Source organism: Passer montanus, unplaced genomic scaffold (assembly GCF_014805655.1).
Source record: "Passer montanus isolate IOZ18808 unplaced genomic scaffold, ASM1480565v1 scaffold17, whole genome shotgun sequence".
In the NCBI taxonomy this organism is placed as follows: Eukaryota; Metazoa; Chordata; class Aves; order Passeriformes; family Passeridae; genus Passer; species Passer montanus.
The window spans coordinates 1,506,709-1,531,761 of NW_024364270.1; the positions used below are offsets into that span (position 1 = coordinate 1,506,709).

A 25,053-nucleotide genomic window follows, 5' to 3' on the forward strand; every position below is an offset into this window, starting at 1 on the left:
GGTCATCACCTATCATTTTCAAATACAGTTTTTCTTCCTTTCTGTTTTATACATGCTACTTGCATCACAAAACAGACAATAGTAACTCAATGCTAAATGTGATTTGTTTGATAACAAATTGTGGAAACTGAGAATCTTGAATCCTGAGCGCTGTGAATAACCCATATCCCTTTAGCAATAATTATCTCACATCTTTTGGCAGGTTTATGGCTACTAATGACTTGATGACAGAACTACAGAAAGATTCTATCAAGCTGGATGATGACAGTGAAAGAAAAGTGGTGAAGATGATTTTGAAATTACTGGAAGATAAAAATGGTGAGGTGCAAAACTTAGCTGTCAAATGGTAGGTATTCTTTTTCTATGATGTAAAGAATTGTATAATGACTGAACAATATAAAGCACTTTTTGAAAACTCAAACGACCACTGCTACACAAAATAATTTTGAAATTGATGTCCCCAAAGGAACCCTTATTCTTGTAGACTACCTGCCTTTATTGTTGTAACATAAAAACATAAAACTATGTTTTGGTGACATTGGGCATTAATATTTGGGGCTTCAGGCACCAAATAGCACAAGCAGTACTTGCTGGAAGTATTTAAGTAACTTGTTCTTTGGTGATAATTCTTGATTGTTAAATAGATACAAAAAGCTTATAATTCAGTGGTAGTTGCCACATTGATACCTGATGGTGAGACCTTAGATGATGTGCAGGGGAAGAATTGTAGTATTAGAGTTGTTTTCAAGCAGACATGAAAACATGAAATGGTAAAGATATGGCCTCGGTTATCAAACATGGAGTTCACCTCTTCACTAACATTCAGAATACTGCAGTAATGGTTTTACAAGCTTTACAGGAGCTGTAAATGTTTTATGGGATCAGGGTGCATTTACCTGTGTTTCAGAGACTGTTGCTTCACTGCCCTCTCTTCCTCACTTTATTGAGCTTTACATATGGTGTGACTTTTCCAGAGCACCCTTTGAAGAGGTGTTACATTTCTTATGACTTTTTGTTCTTGGCCATTCTGATTTTTGTGTGCTTTAAAGAGGGCCTCTTTTAGGAGGCATATAGTGTTCCTGAGAATGTTTCTTGTTTGTGAGCTCAAGTTTTTTTTTTTTGTTTTGTTTTGTTGTTTTTTTAATACTCCATATACACTCCTCTTATTACATGAGGTATGGATTGGAGTAAACTTGGTATACAGGAGCTTGAGAAGTTTCACAATGTGACTAGCCAAGTTTGTGTTAGCTTTTTATTCTTTGTAGTTTGCCCTGTCAGACTAGCAAAGCAGAAAAAGCCTGTGTATACCTCTGCTTATGTACTTAGAAGCAATGTTTGCTTCAGCTGCTGCAGCATTGTGACTGATGATAACCAAAACCTTGCACAGACAATTGGTGTAGAAATATCAAGTTTCAAGCCAAATATTAGCAATACTAAGTACATTGGCACCATAACTGTCACTACTTTTTCCCTACTGTCACCAGGGATGCAGTGTTGTTAAAATGTGTCTTACCCATCTCCTGTTCATAACAACACAAAATACCCTGTTTCTTTTTAATTGAAACTTCTGGAATGTCTGTTGCTCATGTTTTCATGGTTTTGAAACAGATTGCTTGTACTCAATCAGAAGAGCATATTGTTGTGAAACTTGGCTCAGGCTTAGAATTGTCTTTGTATGCAATAGCATTTTATGGAAAAGTTACATTTTAGCATGCATGCAATACTCATTTCTAATGTACATCCTAAAGTTGTCCTGAAGTTTAGATTAATGCACGTAGAGACATAACACCATCTTTAATGGCAGTGTTAGAATTTAGGGTCTAAGTACAAGTAATGCTTACTAAATCATCAAAGAAAGATTGCAAAGGGAAGAGAATGAGAAAATACATGACTTCCTGTGTGTCTGCACATCCTGTTCTTATTAACAGTACTTCAGGTTTTAAATTTACTTCGATATATTGATAAAACTCTTGGATTTAACTAACGTGACTGAATCTCTTTCAACTTTGGAGTGTTTTTGAGAATTCCAAATCATGTTAGGGAACAGTGTTAAATTTACTTTAATGGGACAAGAAACATGATGGAAAATTTTTCAGGTGAATTATGAACATCTGTTTAGAAGATGGACATGTGTACATTCTGGATCACATCAAGTTGTGGTTTTTTGGGGTTTTTTTTGTGTCCTAATCACTTGCACCTATGCTCTGAATTTAAAAAAAACCCAAACAAACCACCACTCTTTTAGAGTATTCTCTTCTTAAAGCAGCTTGTACTCAAAATACAGTTCATGACAGTTTTAAGCCTAATGCTGCTGCTGCTTCCTGTTTGCTGTTCTTGTACTCCTTGTTCTCTTTCTCACACTGCTTCTTACCTGGTTTTGTGACAGACTGGTTTAGGGACTTAGTTTCCTTCTGGCTTATTGCTTTCCTCCTGCAGTTTACCTGTTGGTAGAAACATTGGCGGGGATGAAGGATGGGAGAGGCTGAACACTACTAAGCTATAGGTTTCTTAAGGCAGTTCAAGCTGATCTGAAATCTTCCATCTACTACAACACTAGGTGTAAGCCTGATTCATTGGGAAGTTAATTTCAGCCAGCATATTTTTCTTGGCTTTTTTTAATTTTAAATATTTTGTGCTTGGCACTTCCAGCTGAGGAAAGCATAAACTGTCTTTAGATCTCTCTTAATTTAAATGCTGTGGTGAACTTTAGAGACTGTTAGCAGTAACTTTCCTCAGGCCCTTGATGACCCATTAAAGTATCAATTCCCTCTCTCCTAGAAAGAGGATTTAAGACAGCCCAATGTACTTTTCAATCCGCACTTGAGATAGATTTTTCCTTGAGGAAAGGAGAAGGTTGGAGCTTGTTATTGGAACTTCCTCTACAGGTAGATCAATTGAAATGCTCTGACCTTGAGATAGATTTTTCCATGAGGAAAGGAGAAGGTGTTGGAGCTTGTTATTGGAACTTCCTCTACAGGTAGATCAATTGAATGCTTTGAATAAAACTCTTGCATAAGAGTCACTCTTTGAAGATTTGATTCTCGAGGTCACTGAACACGTTTGATTTGAAACAACTCAGAGCAACTGTAAAGCAGTGTTTGTTTTTAGGAAAGTGTAGCAACAAGTGAGCAGTGTTCCTGGTTTTGCCTATCTGCCGCTCGCTTTCACACTTGAGTAAGAAGAGCTCTGTTGGTTAAAATGCCAATTAACTTTTTTCTTATTATCTCTACCAAACCCACTGGTGATTTTGTTCTTGCTCCTTTCAATTACATTGTGCTGGTCTGGGTTAGGATAAACCATGTAAAAGCAAAGCAGAAGTCAGTTTTTGGGGTCATTGGTATTTGGATAGCTACCTTGCAAAATGGTTGTCCAGTTAATTTCTGGATAAAAATGAAGATTAATGACCTGCATTAGTAGTCTTGAAGTAAAAGTTGGCCTGCTGTAATCTTTGACCCTACAGAAGGGAACTGAGCTTTATTTGTTAAGCTTCTTACTGCAGGCAGCAGATGAAACTATGTCTGTAACAACAGGTTGTTTGTCTTGTTTTTCTTAACTGCATGTAAAATATTAAATGTATTTTGGTTGTCTCCCTTTTTTTGATAGTCATAGGCTGTTTTACCATCAGCTAGTGTGGAAAAGGCTATTCTTACAGTTTAGTTTATAGCTGTAAGTGTAGTCCAGCATGGTATCCTGTGCACCTTATGGCAGCAGTAGTTGCACTACCTGTGGCTTGATTAAGAGTATGTGCATCAGGTGTAGTCAAGCAGTGTGGTTTGTCTAAGTGTAGGTATTGTGTTGGTATTGCTTTTTCCTCATTGCTGATAATCTTTGTAATGCTCTGTTGGCCCAATTTACACATTAATTGTTTCATGTGTTCAGTGTTGCAGCTTAAGGATGAACTTTTTCTCATTTTGAACACTTGGATATTCTGCCATTTAAACCTACACATAGATTTCACAGTGTGAACAAATAAAAATTTCTTTCCTGAAACCAGTAAGAAGCCAAACATACCCAAATCTACCTTGAGTGAAAAAGGTGGGATAAAGCACTTTCAGTGATTCCTCCCTGTGGTACTGTAGTTTCTCTGCATTTATCAGAGTGACTTCTCTGGGCAGTGGTTCAGTGTAGGGAGCTCTCCCTGACGCTGTGAGTGTGAGTCATTAGTGTGAACAGGATGATGCATGTATTGGCTGCTGTGTGGCTGATCCAGTTCAGCAGCTTTAAAGCATTTTATATGCTTTGGTAATACGCTACTGCACATCATGCTATACTAGTGATTTGAATAATGTGGGGTTTTTTTAAATTTGTGAATTTTAATTCTTCCTTGTAAATAAATGTGCTTATTCCATAGCTGTTAAAGTATGCCAGTTGGAGATTATAATTGATTATACGTTGCTGTTCAGCTTCCTAATATGGAGCTATGCTATGAACACCTTTATTTCCAAATGTGTGTAACTTAAAGGAGACAGTGTGTTGCTGTTTATTTCCATAGGGAGCTGAATGAGCTTTTTACTTTGAGAGAACCTAGACACAAATTATTGGCTAGTAAAAGGGAAAAGATTGAAGAGCACTTAAGACTATCCAAAATGGCCTTCAAGTGTGTAAAATACATGCTTAAGTGCAAAAGCTTTGTAGTCAGAACTGATTTGATACAAGAAGGTTATAGTTTATTTTCAATTTCTGGTTTTTAATTATTAGTTGTATTATTAGTCCCAACTAATAATAAGGTCTATGAGTGATATTTACTGATTCTGAAGGCCAGAAAAGCTTGAGATAATATTTTGTAAAATTTACTTCAGAATTGTTTTGTCTGTTTTGCTGAACTAATAGGTTGAATAAATAGGACTGAAGATGCTGATTCTGATAATATATGGCTTAATACTTCCCAGAAACTGTAATTTATAGTCTGTGTTAATATAATTCCAGTGGTTTGGTCATCTTTAAAACATTAGCAAAAAGTTTTTCCGATTCTTAGCTGAGATGAATCTGATTGGCCTTTGCTGTGATTATTTTAATTAGTTATAGGATGCATTTGAAAAATAAGCATATTTAAATCAAAAGAATTCAGTAGTTTTTCAACAGTTCAGGTTTAAAACAAGGGGTTTTTAACTTTGTGTACTGTAGTCTGTTGACTGAAACGCACAGAGAATTTAATTTCTCTGAACTACTATGGAGTCATTGTACCTTGGAATTCTGTAAGTTTCTGTTTGAGTTGATTTGTGCTTGTGTTGCTTGCAAAACAATTTACTATGCACCAAGAGCAGATGCATGCAACAGTGCTGTGAGTAGCCACTGACTGACAGTGGTGTGTATGAAGGGAAACTCTATATATAGATGTGTCAATGAATCACAGTGAAGGAAAAGCTTGACTGGAGTCAAATCAAGTTGTGAAGAAAGCCGTGAGCTTTTTCAGCAACTGGAGAAAATGTTTCAGGTTCAGCCAGGGATAGCTTGATGTATTTGTGTCTCTGAGATAATTATTGGTAATAATCTGTGTTAGCAGATTATTTGTGTACAAATAATTTGTGTTAGCAGATCTGTTTGTGTCCAGATTTATCAGAAGTTTTTAAGTTAGATGCAAAAATTCTTTACCAGTATTAGTGTTCAGAAATTATTTTAATCATTATTAATTTAATATAATTGAAGCAGTAAAATGACCAGATTAGATTGTGAATATGGTCCTCTAAACCCCTCTCTACTCTCAGGGGTTTAGTGGCTGTAGAGATAGTTTAATCAAATCTAAAGTATCCAGTAGAGTGCCCTTTCCCTAAAAGCAGTCAGACCTCATGCCCTAACCTGACACTGCCCTTTAATTTAGGGAAGGGGTCTCTGTCAGAAAGAACTAATCCAGTAGAGTGCCCTTTCCCTAAATTAAAGGGCAGTGTCAGGTTAGGGCATGAGGTCTGACTGCTCTTAGGGAAGGGGTCTCTGTCAGAAAGAACTGTTCGTTTCTGCAGGAGCTGCTGAAGCAAGTGAGAAACCATCCATTATGTCTTCATTTCTGTGTACTTAAAGGGCTTTTTATGCCTTTGATCAGACACTAGTCAGTATCTCAACTAAGAGTTCTTTTGAGATTATCTGTATGCTGTATTTTTGAATACAGCAAAAGTTGTTCTTCTGTATTTAGTTTAAGGTCATATGTAAATCTCCATTAAATACTCCACAAATTGAATAAATTGCAATCTTTCTGAATTTGTGGCATTGATGTGATCATAAGGTATCAGTTTCAGATGTTTGTGCACTAGTTTGACTAATCTCAAATTAGTTCCAAGTTCTGTGCATTAACAGGATGGAGTTAGTTGCAAGTGCTACTTCAGTGTCTGGTTTTGGCAAGTACGTTTTGCCTTTGCTGCCTCTCCGCCCACCCTTCCCCTGCCCCCGCCCCCACATGTATTTTCAGCAGATTTTACCACAGGAGTTCCCTCCTGAGTGGGTAAGGTGAGAAAGAAGCCAAGCAGGTTATAGTTTGTGAAGATAAGCATGGAAAGTGCTAGGTGTGATTGCCTTGGGAATTGCGTATTCCTGGGTGTTAAGCTAAGTGTTGTGCCTCAAGTGCAAGCACTGTTCTGAGTTCATGGCAGGTGAGGCATTGTGAGCGTGGCCATCGAAAGAGAAGCTCCAGGTTTGCCTAACATGGTGACAGACCCTGATGCCAAAACTTTGAACCTTACTCTGGTTACTATCGTGCAGTAAGTCACACACAGTGCTTAAGTGCAAGGGCTTGCTTGTCTATGTCCTCCTCCTGTTTGCTCTTGCTTTCTGCTTTTTGCTTCTGCTGGGCAGTTTTTTTTAATAGTTAGGTCTTGCCCTTGTGAATTCTTGGATGTGGGAAAAAAGGGTATCAGCAATGGGGTGCATACAACAGGTTTGAGGATAGAAGATGTGTTTTGGGTTTGTTTCACTGCATACAGCCATGACTGAATCCAAATGTTGTATAGAATAAAGATGCAGTAATTAAGAATATTGTTTACTTATCTGTGAATTTTGCATACACTGATGGTCAGGCATGTAAACTGATGGCTCTGGCTAGGTTAATTTTTGTTATAAATCTTGTTGTGAACTGAGAAGAAAGAGGGACTGTGGTTTTGAGACTGAAGCAGAACAGCCATACAAAATTAATTTCCAGCTCCAAATAAGAAACATGTACTAAATGAGTGTTTTGTTATATGGAGTAAATAAATTACCAGTCCAACCAGATGAGGGTTTTCAGTTTTTAAAATTCTGCTTTGTCTTGCTACCAAAATCAACCTGAAGTTTATGACTTGGATGAAAAATATTGAAATAATATTGTTGCCAATTTAATGCTCTTCTCTCATTTATATAGCCTGGGACCTCTGGTGAGTAAAGTGAAGGAGTATCAAGTGGAGACCATTGTAGATACCCTGTGTACAAACATGCTTTCGGATAAAGAACAGTTACGTGACATTTCAAGCATCGGTCTTAAAACTGTGATTGGAGAACTTCCTCCAGCTTCCAGTGGTAAGTCATTTTGTACTAAAGACTTTATGTAGTTGTATAATTTACTAATTCAAAAAAATTTAAAAAGCTGGGGGTTTTAGGGAAGTGGATTCAGTAAATTTAGCACTGAAACTAGTTTCAGTTAGGGTAAAAACATGGCACAAATACCCTTTCAATTTCTCCTTCTCTGACTACATTGCCAAATTTCACTGGTTTAAGAACATTTTTTTTTACTGAAGAATTGCATTAATGTGGAAAACAAGGTCAGAGAATATGAACTTCAGTATAAGAAGGTATAAAAGCTTCTGTTTTAATAATTACCTGGTGGAGCACATCTAGGCTGTAGTAATAGCTAAATCTCATCTTGGTCTTCGGTTGATAATGCACTTTAAAATTGATTACAACTCCTGTATTTTTCTTTAACCATCTGTTTTCTTGTCTCACTTTCTAGGAATTGTTTTGGGAAGTACCTTGTATTTCTGACAGTTGCCTGTTAAATTAGTGAAAGTCTTACCTGCAGGTTTAAATGAAGGCAGTCTTTCCTCTAGAAGAGACACTAATGTTGAACAGCTCATCAGTTATTAGCATTGCTTTTTTACTCTAGTGCTTTTGAGATATCATATTGTAGGATATGAATGAGACTAGAGAGTGATTAAAAAGGTTTTGGAAATTACATTTTTAGAGACTGAGGTCTCTTGAATTAAAAAAAAAGCTCTGGTTTTAATATCCTTTTTGAAAGTTGACATGTAAATCTTGCTTCTGTCAAGCAGCAGTGAGATGCATAAGCTTTACATAAATAACTAATTTTAAGTAAGTTGTTTTAAGCTTTTACCCTTGTTTGCTAACACAAAACAAAGGATTTTTGGGTGGAGGTAAAGCTCAAACAAAAATGTAGGCAAGTCTTTCAATATAGTTAACATTCCTAATATAAAAAGAAACAACATGTTATTTCTTGCTCCCAACTCAAACACAGATTGTTCTTTTTTTTAGCCTCCATGGTAACACATTAGACTGTCCACTTGTTATATTTTAATTTTAGTTGCAGTTAAGAATGAGCCATAATATATGTAAACTAGATTTACCATAGGTTGGAATGGTGTTAATTTCACATTGAAATTTGCAAAATGTGAGTCAAATAATTTCATGCAGGTGAAGATGAGTACTAACCACTGGGCAGTCGTTATCATGATAGGAGTTCCTTCTCATATTACTTGAAACAATGTTAGACAATTAGAGGAAGGGGGAACTATGAAGTTGTTATAAAGACATTTTTACTTGTATTTTAAAACACTTTGGATATAAATTTTCCCCCCTTTCTCAAATGTTTCAGTAGTATTTCAGGTACTTAATTTTTAAGTAGCTTCTTGGGCAAAATAATTTTATTTTGCTTTTTTTTGCCATTAGAAGTAGTTCTATCTACTTCTGTGTTTTTCCTTATACAGTATATACCTTCATTTTTACTTATAGTCCTTTCATTTATTGGTCTAGAGTTGTGGCTTTCACTTTCCATTGCTTGCCCTTCCAAAAGCAGTGTTCTGTTGTGTGTACTTTCTGGGACAAGAATCCCTCCTGCTTAGTATGTTTGTACATAGATAATATTTTCAGCTCTATTGCAGAGCACACATGACATTAGTAGGCTGTTTAAGCTTGTTTTGTTGGTTGGAAAAAGCTGCTTTATGTAGATAGGGTTGCTTTCCATATCACAAACATCATCTCTGGTGTTAAAAGCTGTATGTTTTAAATATTATAGAAATGCTAAGGTTTTGTTGTACTTTCAGGTTCTGCATTAGCAGCTAATGTTTGCAAAAAGATCACAGGGCGTCTCACTAGTGCTATAGCCAAGCAGGAAGATGTGTCTGTTCAACTGGAGGCACTGGATATCATGGCTGATATGCTGAGCAGGTAAACAGCCCTCTTTTAATATGCTGGTGAATGCTTATAAATACTACTTAAAGCTTGAACTTCAGTTTTCCAGATGTTAAAATTAAATTATTCTAAGTTATATGAAATAATATGGTAATATTACATGTAGATGAAATTTAATTTAGAAAAAATAAGTGAATGTATTGAAGATAATTGGTTGATCAATTACTATTTAATTTTCTGAGGACTGTAGTTTTAAGCTTATTTTAATGTTTGTTGTTTTGAAGTTACATTTTAAACTCATTTCTTCTTTTAACAAGAAAACCTGAAATTTTAAACATTTGATTGGAATCTTTGTGATGTTTGGGGAATATTTGAAGGATTGTTTTACAGTATATGAACAAAGTTATCTAGATTCAATTGGTTTTGAGTTTGTGTTTTGTCTGTTTTAAGGCAAGGAGGACTGCTTGTTAACTTCCATCCTTCAATTCTGACCTGTCTGCTCCCCCAGCTGACCAGCCCAAGACTTGCTGTGAGGAAAAGAACCATCATTGCTCTTGGTCACCTGGTTATGAGTTGTGGCAATATGGTTTTTGTTGACCTCATTGAACATCTGTTGACAGAGCTGTCTAAAAATGATTCCATGTCAACAACTAGGACCTATATACAGTGTATTGCCGCTATCAGTAGGCAAGCAGGTCATAGAATAGGTAAGAAAAAGATCATTTATATCTTTTACTTTGAAGTTTTTCTGTGAGAGTAATTACTTAGCTAATTTTTTTCTCTTACCAGGTGAATATCTTGAGAAGATAATTCCTTTGGTTGTAAAGTTTTGTAATGTAGATGATGATGAGCTACGAGAGTACTGCATTCAAGCCTTTGAATCTTTTGTTAGGAGGTAAGTCATTCATGGGTACCTATTTCAGGCTTTCTTAAGATCTAATAGTGTGTCATTTGGTTGTAAGCTGTCAAGAGACAGCCTCCCTCATACAAAATACTTGCAAGCTTTCAGCTGGAACAGTTCCTATAGCTATCTTGTAACTTAACTCTTAAGCAGTGTGTTATGTCTGTACTCTACAAGCTTTTTACTATGCCATTGCTACTTGTGCAAACAAGAGATGGGAAATAATCTTACAATATTTGTGTCCAATAGTGGTGATAAAAAATTGGTATCCAAAGGCATGTCTGAGTCCTTTGCACCTTGCAGTCTAGCAAATCCTGTTATAAAGTGGCATTACTGTTTCTGACCTTCCCTTTGAATTTGTGTAGTTCAGAGAGATGCCTTGATGTTGTCTAGGCTACTCTCTCCAAAGTACAGTATGCAACATTAAATCCTTTAAGAATATTTTAGTACTTCAGAGTAATTTGGTAGTGATTGTTTTTTTATATTACACAGGTGTCCTAAAGAAGTTTATCCTCATGTATCTACTATTATAAACATTTGTCTTAAATATCTTACTTATGATCCTAATTACAATTATGATGATGAAGATGAAGATGAAAATGCTATGGATGCTGATGGCGGTGATGATGATGATCAAGGTGTGTTCTCTTTTTGATTTGGGGGAGAGGATGAGCTTTTGATCCTGCACCCATCTGGGAGAATTGGTATGGGTGGTAATACTCCTGAGTACCAGCATTTGAATGACTTGTGTACTTTCATTCAAATTTTGTACCTTTTTTAAACATGGCTAATGAACTCTCTTCCTGGAATAAAAGTATAGGCTGGAGATCAGTAATTCAGAGAGGGAACATAAAATACAAGACAAATATTTTAAAATACCTGAAAGGTGGAAAAAGGCAGAAGCATATGGCATGATATAAATAAAGTGAGAACATAAGTTAATGAATTGAAAATACATATACAGCATGGGAGAGGCTTCTCACTACTTTCCACTATAGTATGTTGGTACCTAATGCATGAAATCAGAGTAGATTGAAAATTACTCAGTATTTTTCTGTAAAATAGAAGTGTTTCACACTGAAAGGCGTAAGGTATTTTATTGTTAATATGGTGGTAAACATTGCCAGATAGAAGCTTTGTGAAAACTTGGACACACAAGTAATTTGAGCTGAGGGCATAAAATTCTCATTACTTGAGGAAGGAGTGAGCTGCATAGTTGTTGTCTTAAGACCTGAAAAATCTATATTGTTTATTTTATACTTGTTATTTTTTGGGGGGATGCTGTATAGTTTGATTTACCTCTGGAAATAAGCAGACAGAATAGTTTTTTGAATCTTGATCAGCTAATATTCACCATTGCTTTGTTGTCATGAATAAAGAAGAATATGCTTTAAATCAGTAGTCAGGCTGGAAATCTGATGGGGAGCTCCTTTTCCTATTTGCAGTTTAAATTAATATGTGTGGAAGACTAACATGAAAAAAATTGGCTGAGAATTGCAAGTTAGGCTGTTTAGAAGGCTTTTTATATGTATGGTTTTTAACGTAATTCTGAACGTATTTCTTTGTGTATCTTATGCAAAGAACCCAAGTTTTTAATTGTTTAAAAAGTGTGTTCTTTTTAATTGTTTAAAATAAAACTTGATGCTTTGCTTGTCTAGACTTGAACATATGCATAATTTATTTTTTCAAGGGAGTGATGATGAATATAGTGATGATGATGACATGAGCTGGAAAGTGAGGCGTGCAGCTGCTAAATGTCTGGATGCTGTGGTTAGCACACGACACGAAATGCTTCCAGAATTCTACAAAACTGTATCTCCTGCTTTAATAGCCAGATTCAAAGAACGTGAAGAGAATGTTAAAGCAGATGTTTTTCATGCGTATCTTTCTCTTTTAAAACAAACTCGACCTGTGCAAAGTTGGCTTTGTGATCCTGATGCAATGGAACAAGGAGAGACACCTTTGACAATGCTTCAGAGCCAGGTTATTTGTAAAGATTTTTGTTATCTTTGAGAAGACATGTTAAAATTGCACCCTGTTCATAAGGATAGTTCATTCAGTGTGCTTTATCATTCTTTCTTCATACATGGGTTACAGTTTATTCTTGTAGTATTAACACAGAGATCAGGCTGGGTAAACTGGCCCAAAAAATGCAGCAGTCATAGAAACTGAAATTGCCTTGTACAAAGGTGCTTATTTAATTTCAGTTGTTCACTCACCTGTGAAAGTTGCATGTCCTATGTCATTTAGCCACATTGCCAAAGCAAAAGTTACTTTGTGTGTTCTGTATCCAGATATAAGCACTAATGATCAAGATAAAACTTGATCTGCTGCAACATATTTTATTTGCAGAATAGAAAGGATAATGCTAAAAAGCTTCATCTAAGTGAATTATTTAGGTGGCTTTTCAATTGTTGCTCTCTACAGTTTTATTAATGCAATTAACCTTTCAAAGCTAAATCACTTTTTTTTTAAAGCAATTATTTTGAATCTTCATTTCCCAGTGTTTCTACAACTTCTCTGGTTCTGTAGAGAAATCAGGGGGTTAGGATGCACATATTTCTTTATATCCCCCCAGAGATCAATAATAAAAGAAATGTCAGCTATTGAATCAATTAACAGATGTGTGATGATTACAGGTTCCCAACATAGTTAAAGCCTTGCACAAACAGATGAAGGAGAAGAGCGTTAAGACTCGTCAGTGCTGCTTTAACATGCTGACTGAGCTAGTAAATGTGTTACCTGGAGCCCTAACACAGCATGTTCCTGTACTTGTACCAGGTATGAGAAACACAGCATTACCTTTAATACTTACTAATAAATGGTATGGGATGTTCTGAAACATCAAAATAGTGAAGTCCCGACTGTCCTTTTTGCAAAAGCTTTGAAGTGTGGCTTCTGTTGAAAGAAAATGGCAAAATAATCAGCTATTATTTGTATCCATGTAAATATTTTAGTCATATATTTCCATTAATCTTGAAAAGAAGATTAAAGGTTTTTTCTTCTTTATAAAAAAGAAGTTAATTTGATTCTTAATTACAAAATCAAATTGATTTCTTTTCCATCAGAACAGAGAAAAATATTTTCCACAGTTTAGCTTATAAAACTTAAAATGTTGAAATTTGAAGTAATGGTGAAAAGTAAGGTTGGAAATGTTAAAGGTTCGAATTTCTTTATAATTAAGAAAATATGTCATAGACCATTGAATGATCGATGTCTTTTGGTGGAGGAAGCCTAAAAGCTAATTGGTTGAATAAAGTGATTAAAGGGTTTTAGAAGCATTCAGAAAGATGAGGAGCCAGAAGGCATAAATTCAGTATAGCTGCCTTCCTTTGGAAATTTTAAAGTGTTCTAGCACACTCTATAAATACCTGCCCTAAAAATACATTTTTTGGTTTCTTCCAGGAATAATCTTTTCACTGAATGACAAATCAAGTTCTTCTAATCTGAAGATAGATGCTTTGTCCTGTTTGTATGTGATCCTCTGCAATCATTCTCCCCAAGTCTTTCATCCTCATGTTCAAGCATTGGTACCTCCAGTTGTAGCTTGTGTTGGTGACCCATTTTACAAGATAACATCAGAGGCACTTTTGGTTACCCAACAACTTGTAAAGGTTATTCGTCCTTTAGACCAGCCTTCTTCCTTTGATGCTACTCCTTACATCAAAGATTTGTTTACTTGTACAATCAAAAGATTAAAGGCTGCTGACATTGATCAGGAGGTGAAAGAAAGGGCAATATCTTGCATGGGTCAAATAATTTGTAGCCTTGGTGACAGTCTAGGCACAGACCTGCCTAGTACACTTCAGATCTTTCTGGAGAGACTGAAGAATGAGATCACTCGGTTAACTACCGTGAAGGCAATGACATTGATTGCTGGTTCTCCTTTGAAGATAGATTTGAGACCAATCCTTGGGGAAGGAGTTCCTATTCTTGCTTCTTTTTTGAGAAAGAACCAGCGAGCTTTGAAGCTGGGCACTCTTTCTGCGCTAGATATTTTAATTAAGAATTACAGTGACAGCTTGACAGCTGCCATGATTGATGCAGTCCTGGATGAGCTTCCACCTCTGATTAGCGAAAGTGACATGCACGTATCACAGATGGCCATCAGTTTTCTGACAACACTGGCTAAAGTATATCCTTCCTCCCTGTCAAAGATTAGTGGCTCCATTCTCAATGAACTTATTGGGCTGGTAAGATCACCTCTACTTCAGGGTGGAGCACTTAGTGCCATGCTAGAATTTTTCCAAGCTTTGGTTGTGACTGGTACAAACAACTTGGGCTATATGGATTTACTGCGCATGTTAACGGGTCCAGTGTACTCGCAGAGCACAGCACTTACTCACAAGCAGTCTTACTATTCCATTGCCAAATGTGTCGCTGCCCTTACTCGAGCCTGCCCTAAGGAAGGACCAGCTGTTGTAGGTCAGTTCATTCAAGACGTTAAGAACTCGAGGTCCACAGATTCCATTCGTCTTTTGGCTTTGCTTTCTCTTGGGGAAGTTGGGCATCACATTGACTTAAGTGGACAAATCGAGCTGAAGTCTGTAATACTGGAAGCGTTCTCTTCTCCTAGTGAAGAAGTCAAGTCAGCGGCATCATACGCCTTAGGCAGTATTAGTGTTGGCAATCTTCCTGAGTATCTGCCATTTGTCCTACAAGAAATAACCAGTCAGCCTAAGAGGCAATACCTTCTTCTGCATTCCTTGAAAGAAATAATTAGCTCTGCGTCAGTGATTGGTCTCAAACCATATGTTGAGAACATCTGGGCCTTACTCTTGAAACACTGTGAATGTGCCGAAGAGGGTACAAGGAATGTTGTTGCTGAATGCTTGGGCAAGCTTACGTTGATAGACCCAGAGACTCTGCTTCCACGACTCAAGGGATACTTGGCATCAGGTGAGGAGTAGTGCATGTATGTGTTGGAGCAGATGGCTTTATGATACCTGTTAATATATGGATCTAGTTTTTCAAATTACTTGCTTAAATGCTGTGTCTTGTAGTTTTGCTCCCCTCACCAACAATGGAAGGTTAAGGTTTTTTGTGTTTACTAGAAGTTGTTAGTCATACACAACAAGAATTACTTGTGCTCTGCTTTCAGACATTGTATTTGTTAACAATGTTATGTTTTATGTTTAAGACAGAGCTGTAAACTTGAAGGGGAAGGAGCATGGGTGACTAAGGGACAAATCAACAAACCAGTTGCAAGATTTTGGTCTTTTGGTGTAAATGACTATATTCCTACATTTCAGATCAGGATTCTGAAGTTTTTAAGAATTAGGAAATATTTTTGTGCATAATTAATGAACTAGTCTCATATCAAGAACTGTATTCACATATTTTCTTCATGTGCTTCTGCTGGGGAGAATTTTTTTTTAGGCTGATACATGATCATAAATAATCTGTTTTAATAAGCTTATTGCTTATTAAAATTTTCTATAGGAGATAACATTACATGTTTATTACCTTATTACAATGTTTTTCCCCTGTTTAACATGTTCTATCCATAGGTTTGAGTTACGTATTGCATTGCTAGCAGTAAATAGCATTTCTTGTTTGCTGTTCTTAAGAGTATTTGAAGTCTAAGAGGAATGAGTGGCATTGAGCATGATTTCGATTCTGTTGTTGTTGTGTTTTAATCTTGCATGTTCACACTTTTGTTTCATACCAGGGTCCTCATATGCTCGAAGTTCAGTGGTTACTGCTGTTAAGTTCACTATTTCTGATCATCCTCAACCCATAGACCCACTCTTGAAGAACTGCATAGGTAAGTACTCCACTTGCACTGACAGCTTCTATGTTTTCAGGCAAGAGAATTACATTTAAAATTTTTTTTGTGTTACCAGAAATAAATATTTTGAAGATACTAGAATTAGCTGCTAATGATAACTGTTGGAAGAGTTACAAGATAATTCCGTAGTAGCCAATTATTTCTATTAACACTAATTTATTTTAATTCTGAGCAGTAAAAATTGTGTAATTAAAAATTCTGTGTATTGACTTTGTGATGGGCAATACAAGAAGCTAATGTTTTTAGTAGGATGGGATCCAAAAGCGGATTTCCCATGTTTTTGCCAAATTATATCAGTTTGATTTAGTAAGATGTACTATATTTACCAAGAAGTGTGGTCTTGGAAATATTTGACATTCAGTCACTTAAGACATGTATGCTTGTGAGAATTATTCTGAGTATTACCAGGTTTTGAATTGTAAATATAGGTTGTCATGATTCTGTAATGCTTGTATTCTGAAAGCATTTGGAATTGGGTATATTTTTATACAGGAATAAGGTAATCAGAGCTTTCAGTGTAAAATCAGTATGACAAAGACCTTTGCAATGCTGTGGCTTTTTTATTTTCTCATTTGTATAACAAAGTATTGTAGATTGTTTAAGATGTTATGAATGTTCTACCCTTGGTTAATTACAGGTGTAAAGATCTGTAAAAAAATAATCTATGCTTCTTAACCTAATAGAAGGGGAAAGATTTATGCTTAAAAGCATAGTTTTGTAAAGAGCGAGGTTTTTATTTATAGGGAAATGAAGCCAGTTTACTGTGTGTTATTTTCATCACTAAGCTTTTTTGATTTTTAAGTAATACATTAAAGAATTCTGCTTGTAGGTTTTTTCCCCCTCCCACTGAAGCTGCCTTGCCCCTTTGGTTTCTGGAAGTATTAATCAATTATTCAAGTAAAAAACTATCAGAATCTGGCACTTTAAAAATCTCAGTCATTTTGAGTTTTGTTACCCAGCTTTTTGGTGGGTGTAAGAGTCACTTTGTTTTTATACCTTGTTGGTTTTCTCCTTAGAAAATACTCATTTTCTCCTTAGAAAATTCTCATGGAAGTTGCTACAACTTCATAAACATTGAGGATATGTTCATGCAGGCATTTATTTTAATAAGGCTGTGTTAGAAGTATAGAAAAATGCAATTTTAAAATGCCCAAATGTAGAGGGTGCTGGGAGAGGTGGTGCTATATTAATATGTACTGAGTCGGCCAATTTCATAGTAATTTAGGTATTCTCAGTATATGCCAATTTGAGGGTTAAAACATCAGTTATGTCAGTAGTTTCTTTAAGAGGAGTTCTGGAACTCCTGGACTGCAGAAATTGAAATTGGTTTTCTAGTGCATATTTTGAGAGCATTTTAATAAATGGAGAAGATGAAAGGCTAAATGTACTATCAATTAATTTACATGAAAAGAAAGTTTATATGTCATTATGATGGCTGTTTATTTTGATGGTGTTTCTTCTACTACCGTTTCATTATATGAAATACTATATAACAATTATATTAATACTTTTCATATTATGATAATCCTTTATTTGTGTAATCATGCTGAAATAGCAAGTGTCTATTCCATTAAAAAACTCCTGCACTAAATATGTCTTTTTGAAAGTTTAAGTAAAACTATTTTAAAAGTTGCAAATGTAAAAGATCCTCATAGGTTGCTTTTTTTCTGTCTGTGATTGCAGGTGATTTTCTGAAAACTCTGGAGGACCCAGATCTCAATGTCAGGAGAGTAGCCCTAGTGACTTTTAATTCAGCTGCCCACAATAAACCATCTTTGATAAGGGACCTCTTAGATACTGTGCTTCCTCATCTTTACAATGAAACAAAAGTCAGAAAGGAATTAATCAGAGAAGTAAGTTAACTGAGAAAAACAATGCTAAATATGTACTTATTTTTTAAATGTGTATTAATTAACTTTTTTTTTATTCATTGACAGGTGGAAATGGGACCATTTAAGCACACAGTTGATGATGGGTTGGACATAAGGAAAGCAGCTTTTGAGTGCATGTATACTCTATTGGATAGCTGTTTGGATAGACTAGATATATTTGAATTCCTAAACCATGTTGAAGATGGTCTGAAGGATCACTATGATATCAAGGTTAGCTGTCATTTTTCTCTGTGAAAGCAGTGATTTCATCAAAATATTTCAATTGGTGAATAGAGTGAAATGGTAAAAATATTACTTCATATGCTGAAGTACTTCACTACATTTGCTGTTTTCATTGAAGTGTGACTGTTCAAAAGGTTACACAGCATTGTGGGAAATACATTTCCCTATATGTGCCAGGCATAACTGTTGTTGAATTGTTTTTTTTCCTCACCCTAGATGCTGACCTTTTTAATGCTGGTGAGACTGTCCACCCTGTGTCCAAGCGCGGTGCTGCAGAGATTGGACAGGCTTGTTGAACCTTTGCGTGCTACGTGTACAACTAAGGTATTTCAGCTTATTTAACTCCATTGGTTTGTGTTTTCTTATAGAAATACAAATGAACTCATGTTTAAAGAATACTTCTGTACTGCTGCAGTGTTTCCTGAGTTACAGTTGATAAGCTGCAGTAGGCAGCATAATTAGATTAGAAATGAATGGATCTTTGTACAAGTGTTAAATTTATTTAAATTACAGATGGAGAGGTAGATTTGTAAGCTTCTTTTAAAAAATCCTCTGTTTCTTTGATGCGTTTTCTTTTGTTCCTTAAAAATTCAGCTGCCACTTGGGCCACTTGTAAATCTCATTTCATTATAAATAGTGAAACTGGAATACTGAGAGTTTATCTGACTTCTGATGATGGTGTTGTTTCAGACAAGCATTTGGCTGATGAAGGCAGTGTATAGTCCTTGCTTTGTTAGACTTTGTGTAGACTTTTGTTAGAGTTTTTGTCATTTATCCCACCTCTTCTTCATTTATGTTACAGGATTTTTGGAGCTTTGTAGTTAGTCTCCTTCCATTCCTGCTTGGTCTTAATTCACCTGCATGCTCTGACAGTCATTTATTGCCTGATTTACCTTGCTTTTCTATTATCTAGTCTATTATAGTTCACATAATGAAAATTGACTGCCTTTAATTATAATTTATGTTTGTAGCACTGAAATATCTTGGAGAATAACAGCAGAAGGTTAAGCAGTTATTCTAATGAAGGTCATCTTCTTTAAGAAGTTCTGTCCTCTGGAAGCTGGGAGTACTGTGATAATAGCAGTTTAAAGTCATTTATTGACCTTACTAGCTTAAAGGCTGGCTGCTATAGTTGCTTTGATTTGGTGATTGACTTGGCAACTTAGAACTTTTTTCTGCCTACCTTGCCGTGTTGAAGCTTCAGTTTGTTTTTAAACTGCTGGTAAAAATTCTGCTAAAAAGATGTTTGGGGGTGTTTTCTGTTTAGTTGTTTTCTTAAGAGCACAGATGATTTTGAGAGGAAATAAGTTTTTTTCAAGGTACATTTTTTAAGATTGGTATAGAGGGAGGGTTGAGTAAGGTTTCAAACGTATTTTCATTTTTTCCATAGGTAAAGGCAAACTCAGTGAAACAGGAGTTTGAAAAGCAAGATGAACTAAAACGATCTGCTATGAGAGCTGTAGCAGCACTTCTAACCATTCCAGAAGCAGAGAAGAGTCCATTAATGAGTGAATTTCAGTCACAGATAAGCTCTAACCCTGAGCTGGCAGCCATCTTTGAAAGTATCCAAAAAGATTCATCATCCACTAACTTGGAATCAATGGACACTAGTTAGATGTTTGTCTAATGGGGACCATTATGTTGAACCATATGATGCACTGAATTGACAGGTTATGAGTAAGAAACAGAAAAAGTATCTAATCTACACATTGTTCCACTTTATTTACCTTTATGGAGACAGTTGGCTTTTCCCATAATTGCTTTTCTAGCATTTATTCCAGAAATGTATTTCCATAGTCCAGAGTTTAACCACTCTTGTTTTAGTGGATTTGGCCACATTTGGGAATTTAAAAGTTGACTCATGGTGTATGGAAATAAATTCCAACATCCATTTGCCCTGTAATGTTTAGGATTAAAATGTCGAAATTTTGTGACCATGATTTTTTTTTCTTTTAGTCATTCTTTCTACTTGTAAACAAAATGGGGGGAGGTGGGAATCAAGTGTCCAGGTGCACCATGTTTTTTGTATAACTTTTTATTCTTTTTTGTTTTAGCTTCATAAATTGATTTGGCTGGCAGATGAATTATGTGTAAGATTTATTATATTAAAAAGAGAGTTTGGGCACAGTTCAAAAAGAGCAGACATAAATGTCATTTTTACAGATGTGGGGATTAGAAAACCAATATCCCTGTTGTGCACACTAATTTTGCATGAGCAAGTTTACAAATATATATTGTCTGTAAAACAGCATGTGCAGTTTATTCGTAATGCAAGTTAAAATAAGTTCTACTGTATCAGTGCAGTTTTCAGGTATTTTGACATACAGGCCATTCATACAGGAAGGGATGAATGAAGGTTTGTTGTCTTAACCTGGCTTTTTAAAATGCCAGTAATATGACCCTGCAGATATTCTTACAGTGAACATGACAATTTCTGCAGTTTTCATGGGTTTTCATTCCCAAAGACTGAATCCACTGGAATTAAGGTTAGCAAACTGTAAGATCGGAAGGAAGCAAGATGGAGGTAAAATGAGCAGAGAAAACAAGAGCTGCTCAGTGGTTCCTGAACTTGGAATTCAACTTTGCTTTTATTATAAAAGTATGAAGGAAGTTTCTTCAGTGGATTCTATCTCCTAGTCTTCATCTGACAGCTTTTACTAAGGCACTAATATATGGTGTTACCTAGGCAAGTGTTGCCAGACCATCATTTTGTTCTGGCACATGGCACCACCAGTAGGCTGCAATGCTGCAAGTGCCATACAGTGTTCTGGTGAGACAGAAAACAGGGGATGGCCAAAAGGCTGGATAGAGATAGAGAGCAAACAGAAGAAAACGTTCTTCTGTGGATACGATGAGGTAATTTAGAAATGGACCAGAAGTGGATAGCTGGTAGTCCCACAATGAACTGGATTTGGGAACTTAATAACAAAATGATCAGGGACCACTGCCTCATTACTTGTTTAATGCAACTGCTTAGTTGTCTTTTTTTTCTGAAGTCAGATATGAATTTGAATTTTTTTAGTTAACTGGTCTTTTTTAGCTAGTTTGATATTTTTGAAACCTGTTACATGGGTACGTGGCATAAGCTGCTACGGGACTGAAAAACCATTCATTTTTATGACCTCAGAGACAGTTTCCTGTGAGCATTGGGGCTTGGGGGCAAAATCTTCACCTTACATGCTTGCAGCTTGGGAAAAGCAAAGGAGATATTGGTACATTTGACTTTAATAGAAGGACCTGAACAAAGAAGTCTATGAACTCATTCAATAGTAACAATTCTAATGCTGTAGAAATTTTTGAAAATGTAGCTTTCTCTGTCTCCAAAGTCTTCATACTAATGTAACAATTGTCTTCTAGAAGTAGAAATAAATGAGATTAAACATACCAACATATCTAAATGTCATGAAAAGGATTGGAATGACTACAGAGAAACCATACAGTAGAAAAATCACTGTGAATTAAGTATATGTTATCTTACTGTATAAATCATCTACTTCAATTGCAGCAATATATAGGCCTCCTAATTAAGAATCTGTTGTACTAATTAGTTGTCAGACTAATCTCTGAACTTTTTGTGTTAAGTTTTCAAAGTATATTAAAATGTTTTATAGATCTAAAGTTAGATGTGAGAATGGTATGATAAACATGAACCGTGAGGCTAACATAGGAAAAGGGAATAGGTGACAATGGTAAGTGAACAGAATGTTTGTAGCTGAGAGATCTGTGTGTTCTTATGTGCTACCATAACAAACAGCTGATGTGGTGGAGGCAGATCATCTTCACTTTCTTTTACAGTACTTGACAGTGGAGCAAGCTTAAGGACAGAAGGGAAGGTTGAGCTCTATTATATTGTGAATGCTTTCTTGCAGAAGAGTAATCTTCACTTTGACCACTGACAAAGCAGTGGGAACATAAGAACTAAGTCTTCTGTGAAAATTTCAGAAATTCTGACTGTGGTTGTCTCCACATAGCAGTTAGTGTGATGTGGGAAGACTAACTCATAAAGATTGTAACTGCACCATAATTACTGAGATAATTTATCCATGTTGCAAAATCTAACCATGTTAGGTGTTGACATTCCACTCAATTTCACCGGCTCACTAGATTGAAAGTGTTCTTTGGTTTTCCCTCTGTACATCCAAGTACTTGCATAAATCTGGTGTGTTTATGCTTTTAGATCAATTACGTTCATGTAATTCTCTTAAGGAAGTGTCAGGAATACCTGTTTTTTAAATGCTAAGTATTTGAAACTGAAATAGGAAATTTCTCTCACTAAAACAAAAACAGCATTCTCAAAGGCTGCTCTTAGGATGTTTGGTAAAATTAGAACTTTCTCCAGTATTTTTCATCACTTTGCACGCAGACAATTGAGACCAATTAACAAGCTTGTGCATAATATAAAAATGGTTGGCCAGTCCTCACATTGTAGATTCTTGGGTTAAAATGTTTTTGTATGTCAAAAATACTTCATGCTCTGTTTTTCAGTGAAAGAACTCACCATCCTCACAAGAGAGTTTTTTTTTTTCTAAAATTATAAATTGAAACCTACGAATACTTCCAAGAATGCTGCACTTCAATCATGTAAATTTATTTTTTATATAATTTTCCTTCCAAGTATGACATCTAATACAGCAGTTGACAAAATAAAGAGAGCTGTACTACTTCCAATTGTATTTTATGAGGTGTACAAAGCAGCACATAGCCATGTAAACAGCATTTCTTCCTTCAAATGAAAGATTATATTTAAATTTCATCAATTTGAAGATAGGAATTCAAAATCCATATCTGCTGCTGTTGTATTTGCCTTAACAGATATTCTCAATAATGAGGCTTGGAACAAGTTCACCCTGCATTGGTGGACTTAGTAGTAGGGATTTAGCAACTGTTCTCATACTTACTGGTACTTCTCCTCCATTACCTCCACTTTTAAAAGCAAAGTAACATGTGGCCTTGGATATGTGTGTGTGGGTTGTTTTTATTTTGTGAGTCCTGCTTGTTCTGACTGAAATAATATTTGTTTCTGCCAAACAGTTAAACCTGCAGCCTCTGGGTTTTATTTCCCTTTTGCTCTAAACTTCAGATAAAATGTCTATTTTGTTATTGCTGTTCTTAAAATTAATTCTGAAAAAAAAAAAAAGAAAAATAGTAGTCAGTAAATTACTTTTTTTCCCCCTCTTTGATTCCTCCTTGCTGTGAGATGGGAAGATTTGAGTGCTGCACTACTGAACGTGAGCAGGTAGAAATTCTTGCAGCAAGTGTTGCTCCTTGCCCTGGAAGGGCTGTTGGGTATGGTTATAACTCTCACATTAAATCTACCTTCTTCATCAGTATCCATATATAATTTTTCATTGTATCTGAGTTTGGGGAGGGAATTTTTAAGACTAATGAAGTAAATTAATCTTCCATGAGCAGTGCTGGTGAAACAGAAGCTTTCTGCAAATGAGCCTTTTGTGAGAATCAGGCAATTTTGTGTTGGTATGGAATTATACTTCTTTAGATTTGTTTCCACCCCATGAGGCTTTAATAATCCCACATAATCTTAAATGAGGAGAAAACTTCCTTCAGAAAGAACATCCATCCCCCAAAACAAACAAAGGATTTCTGCTGATGTTCACCTGTGTGTTGTGGTTTAGAACATGGCACTGAACCACAGAAGAAATAAAAGCATGTTTCTGAGAAAATATGGACACTGGTTGGAAGATGTTAACTAAATGTCATGCTGAGAAAAAGACAAAACCAAAGTGAGATTATTTTAATTTAAAATAATTTTCTCTGTGTTCTGCCTTTGATATTTTTGAAGAATGGGAAATACAGAAGGGAAAGAAAATCTTAATTGGCAAGTGGTGGCCTGTGATCCCAGAATGCAAAGGGGTAGTTTCTGCTTCTTAAAAAGAGTGTTTTGATGAAACTGTGTAGTAATTTTGAAAATACTTTTATTCTGAAGGAGTTTATACTTGGTTTTGTCATATTTTTATTTTTTTCTTTTATTGTGCAGAAATTATTTCCCTTTTTAGGTGGATTTCTTCCACTTGACAATTATGAGTAAGTTTAATAAAGCTTTAGGAAGGAAGCTGTGTCACTTGGTTCAGTGCAGTAAAGATATTCCTATGGAAGAAATTTGCCATTTACTTTTTTCCATTGCTCTTTTATTAATAGATTAAAAAGCCCCAGTTCTACATGACTGTAGTTTCCATTCAGCATCCAGCCTTTCTTCTCTTCAACTGAACAAATCCTGGACTCCTAAACGTCTGATTACTGTCCTTTGGATGCCACCCTTCCTGGGGATTCTTGATCTTGTAATATTGAGTCTTCTGGAAGACTTTTTTTCTTCAGTCCTTACTAAGGTTATTTGCTAGAAGGCTCAGAATTGTCTCCTGCATCGACGATATTTCCATTGCAAGAGAATGTTTTCATTTATTGCATGCAGTATCCATTTTCCAGAGGCATTTCATGTAGAGATGCCCTGCTTACACGTAACTGGCTATTTTTGAGGCAGTTCATAGCCCAAGCATTCCCCTCTGCAGTGAAAATACCTATTACCTAGGGACAAAACAAAATTATGTGTTCCACAGAATTCCATCGAATGTGGCTTCATGGAAATTTTTCTTCTGCCCCTCAGTTTCAGAATGCTCACACTGTATTGAATGATAGCATTCTATTGTAGCCCAGCTTGCCAGTGAGGTGTTTTGAATTTTAACAGCTGAATTCTGCTTACTGATGGAATGTATGGTAGGCACTACTTAGATTCTTTTCTCTCCACAGCTGGCAACTTTGAAGTGTCAGCCACAATTGACAGAAGGGAAAAAAATTTGGATTTCCCATCATCAAATCCTTTTCAAAGTCTTAACAACATTACCATATTTTTTTCCAAATGTGGAAATGATCAAATTGAGTCTTTTTAAAGAGGAATATACTAAAGTTAC

General features: G+C 35.8%; 1 protein-coding gene across 1 annotated transcript; it reads left to right on the forward strand.

The window, feature by feature from the left end:
• Positions 1 to 202: 202 nt before the first annotated feature.
• CAND1 (cullin associated and neddylation dissociated 1) lies at positions 203 to 21,512 on the forward strand. The gene is made up of 14 exons (XM_039704024.1): positions 203 to 346; positions 7,325 to 7,479; positions 9,237 to 9,360; positions 9,775 to 10,031; positions 10,114 to 10,219; positions 10,718 to 10,863; positions 11,916 to 12,208; positions 12,865 to 13,006; positions 13,631 to 15,124; positions 15,897 to 15,992; positions 17,700 to 17,869; positions 17,954 to 18,118; positions 18,347 to 18,454; positions 19,521 to 21,512. The coding sequence occupies exons 1-14, from the start codon at positions 207 to 209 to the stop codon at positions 19,743 to 19,745; spliced, it is 3,621 nt and encodes a 1,206-aa protein (XP_039559958.1). The 5' UTR covers positions 203 to 206; the 3' UTR covers positions 19,746 to 21,512.
• The last annotated feature ends 3,541 nt before the right edge of the window (positions 21,513 to 25,053 follow it).

Bases quoted from the DNA above. Each gene is read 5' to 3' on its own strand.
- CAND1 (XM_039704024.1), top strand. From the start codon at position 207: ATGGCTACTAATGACTTGATGACAGAACTACAGAAAGATTCTATCAAG. The intron at 12,209-12,864 runs GTTATTTGTAAA...TGATGATTACAG, and splicing joins TGACAATGCTTCAGAGCCAG to GTTCCCAACATAGTTAAAGC. The intron at 18,119-18,346 runs GTTAGCTGTCAT...TCCTCACCCTAG, and splicing joins AGGATCACTATGATATCAAG to ATGCTGACCTTTTTAATGCT.